Here is a 22,645-nt window from a genome sequence, read left to right as displayed (position 1 = left end):
AGAGAAACCAGTTTCACACCTGACTTCACATGCTCTGTAATTGATCAAAATGCAGAAAATTGCGGGTTTAGGGTGGGAAGGAAACAGTAACAAAAAACTTGCAAAATATCAGATCTGGCTAATCAGCTCTTATATAAATAAATTTTGGATGCATTTCTAATAGCTGTAATATTAAAATCTGAAAATGTGAGGTATAAATATATATTGTCAATGAATTTCATATCATTTTCTTGCATTCAGAAAGTCACAGATTTCCTGTGAATCCAGACAATTTTCATTGTACTTATGTTTCTGAAATCTAACTCAATTTCTTCTGTGATGTGTTTTTGTAAAGCTCCTCTTCTTGTGAGAATATTTTGTTGAACACAAAGAATGTGCTAACAGCTATCTAGAAAGCATACACCCAATATTAGTCCATCTTCTTTTTAACCTAAATAAGGTACCATTTCTCATTAGAAGTTTGGATATCCAGAGCAGGCCACTGAAATATAGGACTTCTGTGAGCACTGAATAGAGAACCCTCTACAGTGAAGGCACTGATGAGTAGAAGGAAGATTGCTCACACCATATTTTGGGCAACTTCAGCTACATTTGAGTTTTCGGAAGGTTTCATGAACAGCTGTTTCTTCAGGAAACTCAGAGAAACAGGCACAGTGTCCATACCATTGTGCCATTCTTATTTAACAAACATCTATATCGAGTTTATTAGGTACCAGACCCTGTAAGTGCTTAACAAATACTAATCTTTGATTTTTTTCATAGCAACCCTACAGAGTAGGTGATATCATCATCACCATCCCTGTCCCCATTTTAATAGATGAAGAAACTGAGTCACAAAGAGGTTAAGTCATTTGCTCAAGCCCCAGAGCTAACAAGAGGCAGAATCCAGGGTGTATGACTGCAAGCCCACGCTACTAACCAACACACTCTCCTCCTCTTAGAGTAGGTCATTATTTGAGGCAGAAGTGGAGGCAAAGAATTAGAAAGCGTTCTGGTGCCATGGCCCTTTAGCAGGTCACTTCTCCTGTGTGGAAACACTGCTTTTAAATTCTAGCAACTTCCACCTCTTTAACCTGGAAATTCTTCCTCAGGTCTGTGCTTCTTAGATGTTCCTACAATGAAAGATATGATGAAGTGAACACTAAGGAAGAATTTTAAGAGTCACCTCCAGAATGACCTTGCTTAAGAAGATGAGATTGGTAAGCTAAAGCAGTCAACAGCAAGACATTAACTGGTTTCTACCACATCAGAGCCCTCTTATAAAGGTGACTACTTTATAATTCTCATAAAAAATCAACAAAATGCTTTTTGTTGCTGTACTTACAGGTTAACATGAATGACTTCTCTTTGGTTTAAGAGAAAAGAAGATATCAGTTCCTACAAAATACATGCTTTGGCTAAAGACCTTAGAGACTGAGGAGGTCTTTTAAGTATGACTAAGAGGTAGTACAGGGATGTAAATCTGAAGGAATATTTGCCATCATAAGAACATAGAAAAACCCTATTTACCCGTCAGTAGGACAATGGTTAAATTAAAGAATATCCATGCAATAGAACATGAGGCAATCATTAAAAAGAATCAGGTTGGTCTATACATATTTCCATGAAAAGATATATATAACATAAGTGAAGCGGGCAAGTTGCAGAACACCTTCATAGCGTTATGCCAGTTCTGTGAGAGAATGACACAAGAAACATTTGGGTTTTTTTTTCTTTTTTTTTAATTTAAATTCAATTAGCCAACATATAGAACATCATTACTTTCAAATGTAGTAATCAATAATTTATCAGTTGCATATAACACCCAGTGCTCATCACATCACGTGCCCTCCTTAATGCCCATCACCCAACATTTGTTTTTGTATATCTATGACATAAGGCATGCTCACATACAAATTTGAAAAAAGGTCTGAAAGAATATATACAACTCTCTTAAGAGTGGTTACCTCTGGACAATGTGCTAAAGGGGAAGGAGGATGGTGGTGAAAAGGAGACAATTTTTTACTTTATAGACTTCTACTTACCTGTGGTAGGTAAGATTCACCAAATGCACACAAGTTAAAGCACAAGCAAGCATATGGAAATCATTAAACAATTGGAGAAAGATTAAGAAATCATCAATTATAAATAAGCTGTGCATAAATTTGACAAACTGATTCCTGAGATATATCATATAACCATTTTATGCACTAGTTCTTCCATAATTATGCATAGATTACTGTGCTGGCTTTACTAGATTTCTATTTTGCTAATGCTATGGATTTTGAAGTTTTAATATTTTTTTTGAGAGAGAGAGAGAAAGTGAAAGCACGAGTGGGAGGAGGGGCAGAGGGAGAGAGAGAATCTCAAGCAGGCTCCACACTCAGCATAGAGCTTGATAAGGGGCTGGATCTCACAACCTTGTAATTATGACCTGACCAAAATCAAGAGTTGAATGCTTAACTGACTGAGCCACCCAGGAGCCCCTGAGGCTTTATTTTCATTAAAACTTAAAGAGGAGTGGCACCATGTGGCTCAGTCAGTTAAGGGTCTGCCTTCAGCTCAGGTCATGATTCTGATGCTCGGGACAGAGCCCTGAGTTGATCTCCCTAATCAGTGGGGAGTCTGTGTCTCCCTCTGACCTTCCCCACTCTCCTGCTCTCTCTTTCTCTCTTTCTCTCAAATACATAAATAAAATCTTTTTTTTTTAAGATTTTATTTATTTAACAGAGAGAGACACAGCGAGAGAGGGAACACAAGCAGGGAGAGTGGGAGAGAGAGAAGCAGGCTTCCCATGGAGCAGAGAGTCTGATGTGGGGCTCGATCCCAGGACCCTGGGATCATGACCTGAGCCGAAGGCAGACGCTTAACGACTGAGCCACCCAGGCGCCCCGTAAATAAAATCTTTAAAAAAAACTTAAAGAGGAAAAAAACATTACCTTCCATAAAACTGATAAGTAAATAGTTAATGCACCAGTCTTTTATAATTATATATTCTTTTAGAACTCAAATACACATCTTGCAGACCATAACCATATTTTAGACTGACTGGATATCAGTGTAATATGATAAAAACAATCTGAACTCATGGGACAAATGCAGCACACCAATGAGTTCAGATTGAATTGGTTTTCTTGCCTAATGCTTTCAGCTTTTAGAACTTTTTGGAATTCAGAATTACATCTAAGATATCATGAACCTATATACTCTACTGCTTCTCTTTTCTGTTTAACACATACTGCTCCTTCTATCTGGAATGCCCTTCTTTCCTTGCCCAACTGGCTAACTTAAATTTAGTCTTTAAACACCATTTGTCCAGTGAACTTCGAAGTTGAATTGTCCTCTGACCAATCTCCTGTAGACAACCCCCATCCCACAGTCCTGGACTCTTGCAAAGTCCCTGGAACAGCCCTGGAAAACTTGTGAGAATTGGGCTTAAGGGAAACACAGGGAAGTGATGGATGCACAAGTACTATTAATGTTATATACGTCAAATATCTATTGAATGAAAGGTTTAAAATTTCTTAATATTCCTTCATGATACAAGAGACAGTGGCTGAGTGTACTCCTAAATGACTAAAATTTAGTGAGTTTTAAACTTCTTTTGATCACGCTCTTGCACCAAAGACTCACAGATAAAACATAAATAGAAATTTTTGAAAACTACTCATCTTTAGTATGTGAAATGCATGTTGGCATTTTCTAGTCTATTATAGTCAATATCACTTTTTAAAAATACTGATCAAACCCTAGAAATGGATCATCCCATACAGTTTCAAAGACCCCAAACTAAACAACATGTGTTGACAAATGCTTACAAACATTGTCAAACAAAGAACCAAAATGTAACTAAAATTGCAATCAAAGTTTAGTTTTTTGCCATTTCCACTTTCCTGTTATTTCTCCCCATTTTTAGTAACTTGTTCGCCCAAGTAGGGGCAGGCATTCCTATCCTCAAGTTGGATGACATCTGGCCAGAACCACAGGACGTGTACTGAGACAGAAACCAGAGCAGCCAGCAATCTGGGAGTTGGGACTGTCTTAGCCAATTTTGGATATTTGGTCACCTTATCTGAGATTACATGTAAACTCACCTGTTTCAGTTTCTCAAAAGGCAGTTTTTATAGTGTAACTTAAAAAGAATTTTTTTTTCTGTGTTGTTTAATGGTTTGGGTTAATTTTAAACAAGGGTTTATGAAATGTGAGCTGGTGCCAGAAAAATGTGGATCAATTGTTGCTTCCCTAGAGAAAGTAGTGGTGCTTTTAATAATATAGATCCTAGTAAAATGTCTATATTTCTTTTGAGGACTTAAAAGGCAAAGCAAAATATGGGTTGAATAGGGGTTTTTTCAGTGTGTATGTAGACCAAATTGCACATGGCCTGAGTAATAAAAATTGTCCTTATTAGAGTCTTGTTTGTAACAAACATATCATTATTTAGGTACCATGAGAAGAAAAGGAGTTAATTATATGAACATTGTATCACTTAGGATTAACATTATCTAGATGTGACAGAAATCCAAAATAGTGGTGGATAATAGTCTTATCTCAAATAAGATAGAATTTAGCTCTCTTATAAAAGATAAGAGGTAGGCAATCCAAAACTAGCATGGCTCCATGGTGTCAAAGGACCAGTGTTCTTGTCTGTTGCTCACTACGGTGTTTCTGTCAATGCATTCAAATTCTAGACTGCTGAAATTTGAAGGGAGGAGAAATGGCATGCCCCCTCTCTTTAAGGATATGTCCAGCAAAATGTATATACCACGTCCCCCTATAGCCCATTAAACAGAATATAATCACATGGCTGTGTACTTAGCTCCAGGGAATGTTGGGAAATGTACTCTTTATACCAGGAGACCATGTACCCAGCTAAACAGTGGAAGATGGCAAGGATAGATACTGGGAAAATAAGCAGATTCTCCCACAAGTATCCATGGCCTGGGATAAAACAAACAAACAAACAGACAAAAAACTTTAGGCTCCATTTCTGCAGCCTTTGCCTCTCCTTCTCAAAGAGTCAGTCTCTCCTTATCCTTTTCCCCCCTTATTCTTTAATCTAGGGTTGAAGGGAATTACAAAGAGCACTAGTCTACTCGGCTTAGTAGATTACTTATTATATGGCAGAGGCTGCCCTACCAGGACAGCATGTGGATGGCTGGAAATAGAGCCAATCAAACCCTAACCACAAAGCTGGGAAACAGGGTCTAGCCAGGAATCCGGAAGATGGAAATGAATGCTGGGGAAGCAAGCAACAAATATCTTACCACAATGTCTAAAAGGCAGCTCTAAGTTAACATGCTCAAATCAAAATTCTTAATTTCTCTCCCAAACTCCACCTCCAAATGCAGTACCATCCACACAGCTGTTTAAGCCAAAAACCTAAGTGTAATCCTTGAGCTTTTTTTCTCCTCATTCCTCATATCCAATCAGGACCTGCTACATATTATGTGGGGCCCAATAAAGAATGAACATGCAGGGCCCCTTGTTGAAAAATTACCAAGAATTTTAAGACAGCAACAGCAGAGCATTAAACCAACTATGGAGTCCTCCCAAGTGTGGGGCCTGGTGCAAGTAAGTACATATGAAGGCAGACATGCATCCAACATACATACATCTATCATGAGATAATAGAAAATATATGGTCTCTGTCTCTGGTTCCTGGCACACAGCTCCTAAAACCCACATCAATTCCTAAGTGATAAGAGCATTACAAGCATCTTTTGTTCTAATGAGGTGACTTCGGGTGGATTCCTGGATGGTTCCTGGATAACGGACTGGTCACTGGAAAGAAGGAGTCATGATTAGAAGCTTGGGATTTTCAGCCCTTGCCCCATTCTCTTGAGAGGGGCGAGGGCTGAAAATGGAATTAATGATTATCAATCATGCCAACATAATAAAGCCTCCATAAGATCCCAAAAATATGGGGTTCGAAGAGCTTCTAAGTGGGTGTACACATCCACACCAAGACGGTGATCCACTCCAACTCCACGGGGACAGAACCTCCCAGACCTCGCTCTAGGTATCTCTTCATCTGTTTGTTCTTCTGCCTTATTTATCATATCCTTGAATAAACCTGTAAATGTGCGTATTCCCCTGAGTTCTGTGAGTTCTCTAGCAAATGAATTGTACTTGCAGAGGGGGTCATTGAAACCTTTGATCTAGAGCAGTGGGTCAGAAGCACAAACAATAACTGAGCTTGCAACTGGCATCTGAAGTAGTGGTGGGGAGACGCAGGCTTACCCAAGAGATCTGAGGCTACATCTAGGTAGACAGTGTCAGAATTGAGTTGAATGGTAGGACTCCCAGCTGGAGTCAAAGGCTTGCTTGTTGTTTTGAGGAAACCACCCCCCACACACACACACACACTTGGTGACTAGAAATGTCAGAAGTGGTTTGTGTTAGTAGGAAACTCACAGGGAAGAAACTCAAAGTAGAGGAGAACTGGGTTTTTCTCTACATAGGAAGGAAAAAACCTGAGTTTTTCCTTCACATCTATGTGAAAGTTAATTTATGTGTCAACTAGACTGGGCCACGGAGTGCACAGACATTTGGTTAAGCATTATTCTGCATTTGTCTCTGAGAATATTTCTGGATGAGATTAACACGTGAATCAGTAGATGGAGTAAAGCAGATTGCTCCCTCTAATGTGGGTGGGTTTTATCCAATCAGTTGAGGGCCTGACTAGAACAAAAACAACAAGAAATATGAGGGACCTCCTTCTGCCTGACTACTTGAGCTAAGATATCAGTCTTTTCCTGCCCTTAAACTCAAACTGAAACCTCAGCTATTCTTGGGTCTCAAGCCTGCCAGCCTCCACCATCAGTCCCCCTGAGTCTTGAGTTTGCCAACTGCTGCTCTTGGGACTTCTCAGCCTCCATAATTTCATGAGCCAATTCCTTATGAGAAATCTCTTTCTTTTCTCTCTCTCTCTCTCCAACTGGTTCTGTTTCTCTAGAGAACCATAATACAACCTCCAAAACATTTCTTAAACTGGTAAACTTCTCTCCATCTCCATGATGACATCTTGGATCTTTGGTCCTGGACTAAATGGTGTTGGCCTCTTAACAAGTATACCAGCTTTCACTTTTGCCCCTGCTTCAGTGCTGTTCAATCAGAGAAGCAGAACCACAAGAAAGGACACACATACACATAATACATATATAACAAATATATAATATATAAAATATACACATCACATATGATAAGTATATCAAATATCACATATTTCAAATATAAAATATATTTAAATGTACAAAATATATGTCACATATTTTTATAAAAAATATATTTAGATAAATATATATACTAAAATATATAAACATTTGACTCTAAGTGAAAAAAAATAAGAACAAAAAGTATAATATATTGAGCACCAAATATGCTGTAAGCATTGTATTACATGTTTTATATTACGGTGCAGTAGAAAGAATATAGGTTTTGGAGTCAAGACAAATCTGGATTTGAAACCTACTCCTCGGGACACTTGGGTGGCTGTCGGTTAAGCATCTGCCTTCAGCTCAGGTCATGATCCCAGGGTCCTGGGATCAAGTCCTGCATCAGGCTCCTTGCTCAGCGAGGAGCCTGCTTCTCCCTCTGCCTGCCGCTCCCCCTGCCTGTGCTCTCTCTCTCTCTCTCTGACATATAAATAAATAAAATCTTAAAAAAAAAAAGGAAACCTACTCCTGCACTTACTAGCTGCATGACCTTGACAAGTCAACTAAACTCTCGGTCTTTATATTTCCTAATTCATAAATAGAGACAAAAATATTTCCTTTCAAAGTTGTTGAGAAGATTAAGAAATTAGAAAGCAAGCATAAGGATACTCACTGACCTTGAGAAAAGAATAGAAGACATCAGATGGACCCTCACGGCAGAGATTAAAGAGTTAAAAAAGAATCAGAGATGAAGAGAACAATAAACAAGATTGGAAGCAGGCTTGACGCAATGAACAGCAGGCTGGAGGAATGAATTAGTGACCTAGAAGACAAAATAATGGAAAATAATGAAGCTGAACAAAAGACAGAAAGAATTATGCAACAGCAGAATGGACTTAGGGAACTCAGTGAGTCCATCAAACATAATAACGTTTGTATTATAGGAGTCCCAAAAGAAGAAGAGAAAAAACAGGGCAGAAAATTTATGTGAAGAAATAATAGCTGAAAATTTCCCTGACCTAGGGAAGGAAACAGATATCCAGATGTAGGAGGCACAGAGAACTCCCATCAAAATCAACAAACACAGGACAACAGCAAGACATTGTAATTAAATTTGCAAAATATAGTGATAAAGAAAAAAATATTAAAAGCAGCAACACAAAAGAAGTCCTTAACTTACAACTTTGTAAAGGGCTAATGAAAGATTCCTATTATGATTGTTTCTTCTACTGAGTCAGGGTCCCTCAAAGATCTGAACTGGGGACTGCCTATTACGACCCCTAGTGAACACTACATGCCACGAGAAATAAAGACAATTTTGGGTAACGCAGAAAAAGGATTTTCACATTCCCTGAAATATTAGAGGAATAACAGTTGGAATTAGACAATGATTAATTAAAAGTTTGCAGGATCTAGATTTAAGAATTTATGTGATTGCAAAGTTGCCAGTGCATCCCTAGGGTACACTGGGTAGCTGAATGCTTAACAATGGCATTGTTAATGGCAATCATGCTTGACAATGTGGTAAATGTCTGGATTTCTAAATCAGAATTTAGGCAATGTAACAGCTGGAAGGAGAAGTGACCTTTGCATTTGTGTTAAAACTTAAGAGGTTTTGCCACAAAGCATCCCCACATCGCTGTTGGAAAGTAGTGTGGAAAAATCAGGCTTGTTGGAGTTAAGCTGTTGTAGGAGGAATTTAAAGCAAAACATTACAGGAGAAACTCAGAACTTCCTGTGAAAATATGGATTATCCTCCTACTCCTTGCTTTTATTTTATTTTTATTTTTTTAAAGATTTTATTCATTTATTCGACAGAGAGAGACACAGCGAGAGAAGGGACACAAGCAGGGGGAGTGGGAGAGGAGAAGCAGGCTTCCCGCAGAGCAGGGAGCCTGATGCGGAACTCGATCCCAGGACCCTGGGATCATGACCTGAGCCGAAGGCAGACGCTTAATGACTGAGCCACCCAGGCGCCCCTACTCCTTGCTTTTAAAGAAGTTATTCAAAGGGAGGAAGAGAGAAGACTGATTATTTGGGGTTAGAGGTGAAGGTACCCGTGTAACTATGTGGAGTGTGCAGAGCTCAGCCACCCAAGTACAGATAGTTCACAGTCGTTCACCCAACTACCAACGCCCCCAGGCTAGGGGGTAAGTGAGTTACTTTGGGTCAGAGAACACACCAGAAAAAGCCCTAGGCTTAAACACAAACAATGACTATTGAGTTTTTATCTAGTTGGGAAGCCAGGTCCTAAACAAAAGATCAGTAATATCTCACACATTTGCCCCCTGCAATCTAGCAGCCACCAGAGACAGGTTTAAAACCCATAGCACTACATGGGGTTGGGGGCTGAGAAGAGAAACGCTTCCATCTGTTCTGGCCCTTGTGAGGATAGGTATTTTTTGGAGGAATGAAAAGAACTCAAGAAATTAAGATCCAGAAACAGGAGAGAAGTCCCAATGTCAGGCTCTCCTGACGGCATAAGCAAAAACGTTTGGTAGATACCATAGCTCTGCCCTCTCTCCTTGGTTGACCTATACCCCAATATTAAAGTAGTAGGAGGGGTTTCTGTAATCAATGTGGGTCCAGAGGTCAGCCCTGACTCTAAGGGTTAACAAATGTGGTCAAAGCCCTATGCTGAGAATCCCACCTGCTTTCAGGGTAACTATGGAATTTGAACCAACACATGGGGGGTGGGTGGGGTAGGATGCCACTGCCTAACTAGATCCAGAAATCCTATAGGCATTAGCACTAGTGGAGCTTTAAAGAAAATTTCTAACAACCTCCAAGAGATTGGGACTAGCCTGGAAGTCGGATGTGGTCTAACTGCCTTAAGTAAAATACAGTTGTACCACGTTTTACCTTCTGATCCCAACTTACCACTCCTCACCTCCAGCCCCTGCCACCCCTCAGAAGTCCTGCAGCAAAACACACAAGAGTCTGCAAATATTTTTCTTGAGAAAATATATGATGGGAAAGAGAGAATTTTATTCATCAAAAATCCTCTTAGAAAGGGAGTGCTATCCTTGTTGGAAAAATTCTTTGGTAATTGCTTGGGGGTAGAAACTAACATTTGAGGGGTACAGGTTTTGGTGGATTATCTGCAGGAGGCAAGTGGATGGTTTTATTGGTTGCTCCACAGAAAGAAAGAGGAGAGGTAAGAGGAAAATAAGAGGGGAGATGAAAACAGAAGATTTGAACTCTCTGCCAGGTCAGTCACTTGGGAGTAGGAAGAGCTTTAGCAAGCATTAAAACTCAATTTCATAGTTTTTGCCTTTAAAATATTCCAAAGACATATGAAAGATGCTCAAAGTGTGGACTCCTTTCAAGTGCAATTTTCTTGGATGCACTTGGTACTGGCTGAGTTGCTCCCAGGCCCCACATCTTTTCAGTTGAAACCCTATCCCCTAGTGACCCTTGAATCTTCAGTAAAGTATTCTCTCTCTCTCTCTCTTGCTGTCATACACACACACACCAGTATGACTGGATATTTTTCTAGAAACTGACAAGGAAGCTAAGTTCTACATTCAATGTGTTGTTGCTAAAAAGGAGATAGATAGCCCTAAAGGTTAAGAACTACTGAGGAGGATACATATACACTAGGAGCAAACTGTGAGAACAGGTAGCATGAAGACTGTCACAGGCCACAGAACTGGATTTTCATCCAAGTTAACCAGATATTCAAGGAGTAGGAAGCCCCTAGATGACAACGTGGCTATTCTAATCTTGCCACCGCTGTGTTTTCATCCATCTTACTTCTGAGTGAATTTTCTACGACACAAATGGAAACTTGCCATACCTGTGATCAAAATTCTTCAATAATCTCCTATTGCCTCCAGGTTTAAAATAAAGAAGAAAAAAAGAAAACCTCTGCAAGGCATTTAAGGCTTTTCTCAGCTTCTTGCAAAGTGCCTGGTGAGCAGTAAGTGCTCTAAACGTGAAGCATAAATAAGGAGGACTGGCTCTCTCATTTCTATCAGGCTCCACTCAAAAATCACAGAACTGCTCAGTAAGGTCATCCCCGGCTGTCTACTAAAATGCCGACAAGCCCTCCCACCCAAATCTTCATAGCCCCCTTCTGTGCTTATTTTACATATTAGATATGATATATTTTCCTTATTTAGTTTATTGTCTGTCTCCCTCCATAGGCATATAAATATATAAAAAAAACTATAAATGAAAAATCTATGAAGACAGGAATTGCTGACTTTTTAATTTGTTCCCTACTCTATCTCCAGTAATGTAGAACAGGGCGTGGCACATAGCAAGTGCTTAAAATATATGTAGGATGGATGGATGGGTGGATGGATAATTAACGCCTCAGGTCAAAGACAATCTCCACCTGAAGTCCCAGGCAGATTTAGACACTCCTCCTCCCCACTGCTGCCCCATACATATCTTCTCTTATCATATTATACTTCTTTGCATGTTCTTCTGAGCTGAAAACTACATTGAAGTCAGGGCCCTCACCGTTTCATCTTCATATGCTTACAAGTGAATCCTTTGTACTTTGTACATGACAGGTCATTGAATGAATGATTAATTAATTATATCCCCATTTTGAGGATGAGGAAACTGAGATTCAGAAAGGTTAAATAACTTTTAAGGACACACACTAGTAAGTTGCAGAGGTAAGATACATGCCACGCCGTTTCTTTATTTTTCCTTATCACTACTCCCATCTCTCCCTACAATGTTCTAGCCTGCCCCCCACATTTTCTGTTTATCCATATTGAAACCACTGCTAAGTCCCCATTCAAATCTCACCTATTCAGTGAAATCTTCCTGATGACTTACTCACAGTAATTTCTAACCCCTTTTTTTTTCCCCCAGAAGGCTCCTGAGATGACTTTCAGGGTGAATGGGGAAGGCTATGAGGTAGGGTATGTGGCCTTGGAGAATAGCTTATCCATGTCTCATCTATGTTCCACACTCCAAATTCAGGCTCTTGGTGCAAAGGCCTACTTATTTTGCAGGTAATGCACCCTCCATTGGTTCCCAACCTCAGGTGATACTCTCTTATGGTCTGCGTATCTTTTCTGAGGATTTATGTGGCTGGTGATGGATGCAATTGTTTGCATGATTTGGTTGAGCTGAGCTCCCAGGAGAAGCTGCAGAAGAGAGCAAGTCTTCAAGGGTTATCTGAACACACAGAGTCCCTACCCTGAGGTTAACACTTAAGACACGGAAGCTCTTTCCCTCCTCTATCTCTGCTTCTGTTGGAAGGGCTTCAACCTTCCCCAAATGTGACTCCTCCAAGCTTGCTACAAAATAAAAGCCAAAGCTTATGTCCTACTAGCCATTTCCTCATGTTGCCACATGGAAAATAGAGAATGACTTTTCATTGGACCAACTTTTTCCTTATTAAATAGAGGAACGTATAAAAACATTAGAAATAACAATTTTTGTTGTCAGTGGTCCTTGACAAGTAATGCAAAAAGTTACTTACAGTTGAAAGAAAATATGCTTGTTACCTGTTCTCATGTCCTCATCGCTCAAGCTGAGACAGTTAAAATCGGAACCTGCAAAAATGCACAATAATTTTCCACTATCTTTTGTACTTAAAATCTTCGGTAGATACCTAAGCATCTTATACCTAATAATGTGTCACCCACGTCCGTAACTGGACTACACGTTTAACCCTTAATAGTGTCCACATAAAATACTGAGATATCTATAATCTGGGAAGAAGTAGCAAATTAAAAGTGCAGGTCTGGTACTAGACGCCTGTGTTCAAATCCCACCTCCATCGTCTATCAGCCGTGTGACACTGAGTAAGTTTCTTAACGCCTCAATCTCCTTTTCCTCATTTTAAAATGAGATCCCATCACTTCATAAAGTTGTATGTAATATAAAAAGAGTAATAAATGATGAAGCTATTCAGGGCTTACTAGGCTCTAGGCACTACGTTGAGCACTTTACATCCATCTCATCTAATTGTCAGCAATCTGAAGAAACAGCCTTCTTCACTCCTCTATTCTCTTCCCCGCGAAACTGCAGGGCGGGATGAGCGGCGCTAGGGGTGGGGACCAACCTCTGGAGCCCCCCCTTTCACTGCCGTCTTGCAGACCGAGCCTAAGCGACGGCGGCCCTGGGGTGGGAGGGAGCCTGTTTCTAGCCGGACCGCGTCCCTGGGCGCTCCGGAGCGCTGCGCCTGCGCGCTCAGCCCGTCGCCGCGCCAGCCCTGCGGACGTGCGCTCGCTGCCTTCGCGGCGCCTGGGCCCTGAGATGCGTGCCTGCCGGGTCCGTGCCAGCTCCAGGTGCGTGAGGAGAACTTGAGGAATCCGTGTGTGAGGTGGAGCGATCCCCGGGAAGGGTCGGGCCTGCCTCGATCCCTCCAAGGTGCCCGGGGACCCATAGCGGGGGCGCCACGACCTCGGCTCCCATTCTTTTTCCAGTTCCCCGCCTCCCGACTGCGTCTCTTGGGGAGCGGCAATCTCTGAGAGGAAGGCGCAGAAAGGATGCTTTTCCTCTGCTGTGGGTCGAATCGCATGTGGCATTTTCCCCCCTGGCTGCCGTCAAAGCCATTTTCACCCTTGCCCTTCCTTTCCTAGTGTGGGATTTTGCAGTCTCTGGACTCGGCTCGACCTCCTAGGTGCTTATTGGTTTGGGCGATGAGGGCGACGGCCGGACGTCAGGGTCCTCTGTCCATTGCAGCCCCTCTGGGACGAGAGGTGAGGGTTTAAGAGCGTGGGCCAGGGGAAGTGGGGCAGACGCAGCCACCAAGAAGGAAAGGCTGTGATAAATGTCGCCAGAGATTATTCCCCAGCTGGAAGTGGTCCAAGTTTCTCTCAGGTCGTTCGTCTCTTGTTCATTTGCTTTTGTGATGGCCTCACTTCGCTTTTATGGTGTTAGTAAAAAACCAACAGGGTTTCAGCCTTGAGGCGTCATTGGAATTTTTTTTAAATCGGTTTTTACAGTCTTCCAACAGAGTTTATCTTGCAGTTGTCAGAATCATCTTCAGGTTGAACCACTGAGATTTGCTATTTTACTTTTCATTTTCAGTTTAACAGGAAAAAGTACATGGTGTTGGCTTTGTTTTGGTTTTTTTGTTTGTTTGTTTGTTTTCATATTACGAATAACAAAAAATCAATTGAGAGCACAGAGAATCAGTTGAAGTGGGATTTGGAGCTCTATCAAATTAATGTGCACGCTGTAGAAGTACATATGGGACTGCACTTGGAGCACTGGGGATCCCTGAGCTATCACTTATAAATAGCAGATGAGATCACTTGTTGCCACCAATGGTTCTAGCAATTACAGGGCTCCCAGTAAGTGCTTTCCCACCTGGTGTGAAGGCAAATGACAATAGTATCCAGTCTTAGTGCTAGTGGTAGTTGATCAGCCATAGACAATTTTTGGCACAGGAACTATGGGTAGTCAATTTCTGTTATAATCAGAGATGGTTGTGGTATGTGGTTCTAGTCTGGGACTTCTTTCAAGAGTATTCCATAGAAACTATTAAAAAGAAGGAAAAATATATGGTAGGAATTGAGGTCGGCTACAGGCCAAAATCCTTTGTGTGATCTTTCAGGGCTGACTGTTGACAATTTCGTCGCTTTGGCTGGCCAGCCTTATGGGGGGAAACTTGCCCTCCCCACACCAGACTTGTGCATGGCCAGTGCATTGCAGTTTTCTGGAGGGAGTTGCAATCAAGGACTCACCCCTTCCCTCCTGCTACCCATGCTTATACTAGATTGCATTGTTGGCTCAGTTACCTCCATTCAGAAGATCTTGGCAGGGGTACTTCCCAGGCCCCTCCATCTCTACTAAGACCTCCTTGGGTGGGTGGGAGGAGGGGCTTGCTTGAGGTACTTTTCTTGGTTTTAACTCAGGACCTTTCCACTCCTAGCCCTTCCTTCCTCTTCCCCTGGCCCACAGGTCCATAAAGAGGCAGAAGCCTTTTGTTGTGGCCTCCTCTGCAGGGAGATGATTGTGTGCCCTGCATCCATCTGATCCTCACCTAGTGTAGTTCTGTGTAATGGACCCTGGGGAACCAGTCCTTGTTTTGCCTCATGCTTGCACTGTGGCAATTAAGTGAATAAAGGCTTGATTATTATTTTCATTTTGGCTCTTTGTCCTAATTGACCACCTCGACACCCGATAGCTTGACAGGAATGAAATAAATTGCCAAGTTCTTGGCAATTTAATGGATTCATAATTTTAATCCTCATGACTATTGGTGTGTTTAGCACATTTAGGGGTCTGGAGGTTGTTCACCAGTAATTTCTCTCAGTGTAGTGAAAATGCATATGAATAGCACCAACAGTTAATTGTTGCTAACATGGATATCTGGGTTATATGGTATATTTTGTAAATTAATATAGTGGCTTGCAGTCAGATTCTTTTATTTTACATAGACTTGTGTGGCATATCCATTTGGCCTCTAATTATATTTTTTGGTAAATATTTTGGGGTTATATGGGCCAAGTGAAGAAAATTAGATACTGTTGCTTTCCTTAGTAATCCTGCCTCATCCTATGGGCCCCAATCTTACCTAATGGATTACTTGGTTACTTTGAATAAAGTTATTAATTTGTTGTGGGTTCCTCTGTCTAGTGTTGTGTGAAGAGATATACCAGGAACCACTTTCACAACATTCTTACCTCTTTCAACAGAAGTTTCACAAAATAGTATTCATCTTTATGTAATGCAATCTGATATTTACTACTCTTTATTAAACAAAACTGGTGATCATGACCCACTAAATTGATTTCACAATGCATTAATGGTAGCAACATGCAGTTGTGTTTTTCAAACACTGAAAAACACTGTGATAAAGCAACTAATAGAAGATACTTGTTCAATAAATGAATGTTTTTGTTTCTAATTCACATTGCTGAAAAGAACCACAGTGGATGTGTTTGTGATTTTGTGTTTAAGGTGTCTTCTAGGAGAAAACAGTAAATAGCAAATAGCATATATGTTGGATGTTCGCCAACTGAGCTGACAAAAGAACACAGAGTTTCTGGTAGATTTATCAACTTTCTGATCTCAACTAGAAGATACAACATTAGAATCAGAGAGGTAGAGCAGCTTTTTTTTTTTTTTTATCTCTGACTCCTTTATTTAAAGTAAATGCAATAGTAGAAGGATGAGAAGAAAATTGGTTTCTCTGATAAAAGAGAAGATAGGGTATACAGTTTTTGTGAAAATACCTAGTAAACTTATGCATGTTTCCTACAGAGTTATATTAGCAAAAGCAGATTTATCTTTATATTAACTCCAAGACCAAAATGATATTTTTATTATATTGTCTGAAAAGTGAACCACACTTAACTTTCAGTTACTTAGCCATCAGTAAGAATATAAGTAGCCAATTTGCCTCACCGACTCTGTATTCCACAACAAAATGCAAAGGAATTCCACAACAAAATGCAAAGAAGAAATACAAAGAACTATAAATTTAATTAGTATGTTTATTTCTTAGTTAGAAACCCTAAAAATATATATTATGTAGACAAGGATAAAGTTTTAAAATTTGATTAGTGTTGAGCTAAGTAATACCTCCCATTTGTATATCACTTCACAGTTTTCCAACACATTTAGATGCATTATTTCCATTGATTCTCACAACTTGATGTGGTAGGCAGCCAGGAGGCTTAGAGATGAACAATCTATTTCCTTTTTTCTGCCACTGAGATCATATGGTAGCAAATTGGGACTAGGTTATCTGGCACATTTTCTCCCAGTTGTCCATGTTGTCTTTGTTGGTCCAAAGAAGTAATTAAAAGTAAATACTGTTAATGATGTGGCTAAGAAATCCAACCTTGGTAACTGAAACATTCTCTCAGATCATACCCATGGTATGCTATAATTAAATGCAAATACATCTTATTTTTAGTTTTATATTTTAATTCTTACACTTTCTAACCTTTCTAGCTTAATTTTTTAAAAATGACAAAGTGGGACACCTGGGTGGCTTAGTCGAGCATCCAACTTGATTTCGGCTCAGGTCATGATTTCAGGGTCGTGAGGTGGAGCCCCACATCGGGCTCTGTGCTGAGGGTGGAGCCTGCTAAGATTCTCTTCCTCTCCCATTGCCCCTCCCCACCCTGACTCACACACAGGTTCTCTCTCTCTTAAAAATGAATAAATAAATAAATAATGACAAAGCAACTAAATATTGACGACACTACTTAATAGAGAACTAGGAAAATTGGAATTAAAGGTCTATTTAATGTTAAGAAATTGAAATTATCCTCTTCTTAATGTATTATCTCAATTAGAAATATAGCTTAAAATTATATAGGTTTTTAGAGATTTATTTTGGCTTTTTTTTTTTTTAAAGTAAGCTCTACACCCAACATGAAGCTTGAACTCATGATCCTGAGATCAAGAGTCGTATGCTCTATTGACTGAGCCAGCCAGGCACCCCTAGAAATTTCTTTTAAAGACTCATCATTTCTATGGGTGAAGTTAGTTTTATTATTCTAAAGTATTCATCTAAAATGATTATTAACTTACTTTTAAACATAGAAAAAGTCCAGGTTCCCCTATACCCTTAATATCTTTAACCAAAGGACAACTTAAATTATTTCTTTTCATATGAATAAAAAACAACTTAAATTATTTCTTTTCATATGAATAATTTTTAAATTAATATATTTTTATTTTTAATTTTTAGACATCTGTGGAGTTTAAGAACATGGAGTTCATCAGAGTATATCACTGAAGAATATGATGGCTGAAAACAATTTAAAAATGCTAAAGATTCAACAGTGTGTAGTAGCCAACAAACTACCTAGAAACAGGCCATATATTTGCAATATTTGCTTCAAGCACTTTGAAACACCATCAAAATTAGCTAGGCATTATCTCATTCATACTGGTCAAAAGCCATTTGAATGTGATGTATGTCATAAAACCTTTAGGCAACTGGTTCATCTGGAGAGACATCAACTAACTCATAATCTGCCTTTTAAATGTAGCATTTGTCAACGCCACTTTAAAAATCTGAAGACGTTTGTGAAGCACCAACAACTTCACAATGAAACCTACCAGAATGATGTTAAACAGGTCAGAAGACTGTTGGAGGCCAAGCAAGAAAAGCCAGTATATGGGATGTATCATACTTTTACCACAGAGGAAAGATGGGCATTACATCCATGCTCTAAGTCTGATCCTACATACAGCCCTACAAAGAAAAGAAAGAATATTCACGCATGTACAATCTGTGGCAAGATGTTTCCATCACAATCAAAACTTGATAGGCATGCACTTATTCATACTGGTCAGAGGCCTTTTAAGTGTGTCTTGTGCAGTAAATCCTTCCGACAGTCAACTCATTTAAAAATTCATCAACTCACACATTCAGAAGAAAGACCTTTTCAATGTTGTTTTTGTCAAAAAGGATTTAAGATTCAAAGCAAACTTCTGAAGCATAAACAAATCCATACCAGGAATAAGACCTTTCAGACTCTTTCATTGAAGATAAAGAGTCCAGAATCATGCCCCCTGCCTAATAAGTTAAATGCAAAGCAGGATGGTTTTGAAAATGGTGATACAGGTGAATCTGAGGAGAATAATCAACTTGATGTCCACTCTATTTATATCGTCCCTTTTCAGTGTCCAGAGTGTGAAGAGTGTTTTGAATCAGAGCAGATTCTCAATGGACATAAGTGTTTTCCTGCCAGAGGTGGCAAAATTCCAAGCAGGCTCAAAAGAAGCTACAACTATAAAACCATTGTGAAAAAAATCTTGGCTAAACTTAAACGTGCTGGGGGTAAGAAATTAGATAATTTTCGATCTGAGAAAAAAGTATTTAAAAACAATTTCTTGAAAAATTGTGATCTTATTTCTGGTGAACAGAGCCCTGAACAAGCCCAGAGAACATTTATAGGTTCCCTTGGCAAACATGGAACATATAAGACAGTTGGCAGTAAAAAGAAGAAAACGTTGACTTTGCCATTTTCTTGGCAAAAGCATTTCCAGAGCCAAAATATGGGTAAAAACTTGAAAGGTATCCTTACAACAGAAAACATGTTAACTACAGATAATTCAGTGAATAATAAAGATGTATCTATCTATGGTTCATCAGGTGAGGAATTCTTTGATAACTGTGAAGTGCTTCAGTGTGGTTTTTCAGTTCCAAGTGAAAACATCCATACTGGACATAAGATGTGTCCTTGTGACAAATGTGAGAAAGTGTTTCCTTCTATTTCCAAACTACAAAGACACTATTTAATTCATACTGGACAGAGGCCATTTGGCTGTAATGTTTGTGGGAAATCTTTTAGACAGTCAGCTCACTTAAAAAGACACAAATTAACTCATATTGATAAGATACCTTATAGAAGATCTCTTTGCCAAGAATTTGAAAATTTGAACCAACTTCTCATTCATCCAGGTGATAATGTTAACTATAATGCTTCCCAACAATGTCAGACTCTTGGTTTCCAAAAATATGAGGTCTCAGAGTCAGATCAAATATCAGATATAAAAGTTAAGGCAGAATCAGAGGATTTCATTCTCAGTACCCCCTATAGGAACAGGCAGCCTTATCTCTCTAGTGCACTTCTGCAATCAGAGCAGAGCCAACACAGTCATTGTTGTGGTTATTCAGGGCGTGCAGAGAGGAATGATGGCCTTCTTTACCAATGCAGCGTTTGTTCCAAAAGTTTTAGATCTCCATCTAAACTGGAAAGACACTATCTAATTCATGCAGGGCAGAAGCCATTTGAATGCTCAGTTTGTGGCAAAACATTCAGGCAGGCTCCTCACTGGAAGAGACATCAACTTACTCACTTTAAGGAATGACCAACCACAAGATAAAGTGGTTCTCAAATTCAATTATGTAACTGACAGAACCAGTAACACATTTGTGGTCTCTCTGGTGATCTTGTTCTTAAAGCCTGTATCATTTAAAATGTATTTTCATTAAAAGGCCTTCCTTAGGTTGAGTGATTTCATAGGCAGTTGCTTGTCCTACAAGTAAGAGCCAAGATACATAGAAAATTAATACAATGTTTTAGGAACAGCCAAATTAATTTTTAGGGGGAAGAACATGGTTTGATGCCATACAGTAAGCATTTATTTTATTTTAATACATATTTTGGCTGTATTGAAAATGTAAATCCATGATGCGGTACAATAACTCAGTTCATTATTTTTTAAAGGAATTCTTAATGTATGCCATCTTCTTTTAGATACACTCAAAAGACAGAGGTAAAAATTGGGTTTTGGCTGCAGCAAATAGCCCCACTACATTTTATTTATTTTGTTTCACATGAAAGCATAATTTTGCCCACCTGTGGCTCAAATTCCATTGCAAAATTTTTTCTTGTAAGTTTAAAAACTGAAGGCAGTAAAAGTGAAAATGGATAAGAAAATCACAGCATTATTTTCATTGGTATTTTGCAAGCTATTTATTCTTAGGACTCTGGTAGCTTCACCTCCTTTTCCACAGGGGATTAGAGTTGGTTTTTTACCCAGCCTGTTGTTGTCTTTCCCAAAAGATCTGAAAGTAGGAGAGAGACTAGGATGCACCTGTATACATTTATCATGTTTACTTATCAGGAATATCGTCCAAGTGCCATAATCTTTTTGATGATATGTATGCAGTATTATCTTTTCAGAGGAATAAATGAAATTCATCTATTTACTACATGATTGACAACAGTAGTTGTATAGACTTAAGACTCACCTATAGATCTGCATCTCCACAAGACTTCTATTTTACTTCAGTAAAACTTTGTTTTAATGCCTCTTGAATTGAGTGGTCCTGTGACTTAACTAAATCTTATCTGTTAAGTTTGATCAAATAGCAATGACTAGGTCTAGTTCTAGTTTTGAATTCTATGTTTCTTGCAAGACTCTAATGCTAAAGAATATTATTTTGATCCTTAGCAAATTGTTTTGATTAGTAAGGTAATTATTCCCATTTAGGAATAAAGTGTTTATGGAATTGAGGATATCATTCTTCTCAACAGCACTGTCATGATAGGGAAATATTGGGAATCTTAAGCTATAAAAGACATAATCACAAATTGTCCTTTGTATTTGCCATTTTTTAATAAAATCTTTAAGAATGACATTTCTTAGTAATAAAATAACCATTATCTTTTAAGAGAAGAACAGGTCGGTGTTTGTCTTAGCACACTTAAATATAGTGACAAGCCCTCTGTTGAGAGTGAATAATAAACATTCTTTGCATTGTAAGTTCTTTGTCGTACTCTAAGAAATTGTCTTTGTATAGGAGGACGGGGGAGGAGAGGTTGGTATCTTCTTTTTCAAGTGCATTTTGAGAAACTTGGGTTTAATATACAGAGATAAAACGTGACAGTACAGATAAAATGCCCAATGATGTATAAATGTGCAGGAGAATCATATGTTTTAAAGAATAATTTCTCTTAGGTTTCCTCCAGATAGGTTCCTCCAATGCAAGAAAGATGAGGGTTTATAGAATTTGCCTTACACAAAACTTCAAGAACATACCTATTACATAAAAGCAAGAAATAATTAGCTCATATTTTCCAAGAATATAGGATCAAGGATTTTTTGTTTGAAATTGTGTATTTGGGGATTTTCCAAAGCTATTTACGTAATTTTATTTGAAGCAAATGTCTCATTTAGTCCTTTCCCAACCCAAACAGGGAAAGTCCTAACAGTGTTGTGCTTGTATGATTATTAGACTTTATTTGCTTAAGTGATACTACTATACTTTTTTTTTTTTTTGGCCCATGCCTTTTTAATAAAAGCTGTTTCATATTGAAAGTGGGAATAATTGTAAAAATTTTGTCAAAGATGTACTGTAGTGCTATTTGAAGTACCTGTAACAAAATCCTTATTTACCTTTATCACTGCAAGCTTCTTGTGGAAACTTTATAGGAATGAAAATAAACTGTATACATCCATGATAAGAAAATTAAACATTAGATGTTACATGATGATTTGCTGCATGCTAGAACTGTTAGTATTGTTGAATCAATTACTTTGGTTTTCTGAAAAAATAATCTTTATAAATGTCTTTAAAGAGATTTATTAAAATTTTTTGTTTGGGTGATTCCAGGCTGTAGCATGATTACTTACTGAAGTAGTTTCATTGGCTGAGTTAGTGGATTTATTGTTTCTTGTTTTGTACTGCGGTAGGGACAACAATTTTAGGACAAAATGTGTGTGTGTTGAAGGAAAGTGGATGGTGGTTAAGAGTCTTGAAGAATTTAAATTTCAGAATATTTTAAAAATAAACTTTCAAATTACACAGTTTGGACTTTTTTTTTTTTTAAATAGAAGATAAAAATCATACTGGAACAAGGTACTGATGGCCAAACACTTTCCTGGGCCCATTCCAATCCACCTTCTACACTGAATTTCCTAACATGGATATTTAATCATCTCCTTTTTACTTACTTATTTTTTACTTTTCCTTTTTAGTACATTTCTTTGATAGTTTCTTATCACCTACAAAAGGATGTTAACTGCATTACATGTCACATGATCTACCTGCTTACCCATTTATCTTCCTCTTTGGCCTTTCTCCAGATTTGTGCTAAAGAAATACAGAATTAATT

At 38.8% G+C, this 22,645-nt stretch overlaps 1 protein-coding gene and 1 long non-coding RNA gene across 3 annotated transcripts in view; one reads left to right on the top strand and one right to left on the bottom strand.

Moving 5' to 3' along the window:
- Window positions 1-13,162, bottom strand: part of LOC145723480 (uncharacterized) — a 112,385-nt gene extending 99,223 nt beyond the window's left edge. The window contains exons 1-2 of the long non-coding RNA XR_014148572.1: window positions 13,025-13,162; window positions 12,608-12,655 (exon numbers count right to left, since the gene is read on the bottom strand). This is a non-coding gene — a long non-coding RNA (uncharacterized LOC145723480). The remainder of the gene's footprint in view (window positions 1-12,607; window positions 12,656-13,024) is intronic.
- A 119-nt stretch (window positions 13,163-13,281) lies between these two features.
- ZNF770 (zinc finger protein 770) lies at window positions 13,282-22,335 on the top strand. 2 transcript variants are annotated; one of them, XM_006730297.3, is made up of 2 exons: window positions 13,282-13,393; window positions 17,761-22,335. In XM_006730297.3, the coding sequence occupies exon 2, from the start codon at window positions 17,814-17,816 to the stop codon at window positions 19,890-19,892; it is 2,079 nt and encodes a 692-aa protein (XP_006730360.1). In that variant the 5' UTR covers window positions 13,282-13,393; window positions 17,761-17,813; the 3' UTR covers window positions 19,893-22,335. The 2 variants fall into 2 exon arrangements, with proteins under 2 accessions (XP_006730360.1, XP_081686972.1); XM_081830846.1 differs by lacking the exon at window positions 13,282-13,393 and adding an exon at window positions 13,490-13,807.
- The last annotated feature ends 310 nt before the right edge of the window (window positions 22,336-22,645 follow it).

Source organism: Leptonychotes weddellii, chromosome 9, assembly GCF_054177405.1.
Source record: "Leptonychotes weddellii isolate Sample4059 chromosome 9, ASM5417740v2, whole genome shotgun sequence".
Lineage (NCBI taxonomy): Eukaryota > Metazoa > Chordata > Mammalia > Carnivora > Phocidae > Leptonychotes > Leptonychotes weddellii.
Note: the sequence above shows the minus strand (reverse complement) of the source record. Positions and strands in the feature narration are given on the sequence as shown.

What these genes read in the sequence shown, in the direction of transcription:
- ZNF770 (XM_006730297.3), top strand. Translation starts at nt 17,814, where the DNA reads ATGATGGCTGAAAACAATTTAAAAATGCTAAAGATTCAACAGTGTGTA.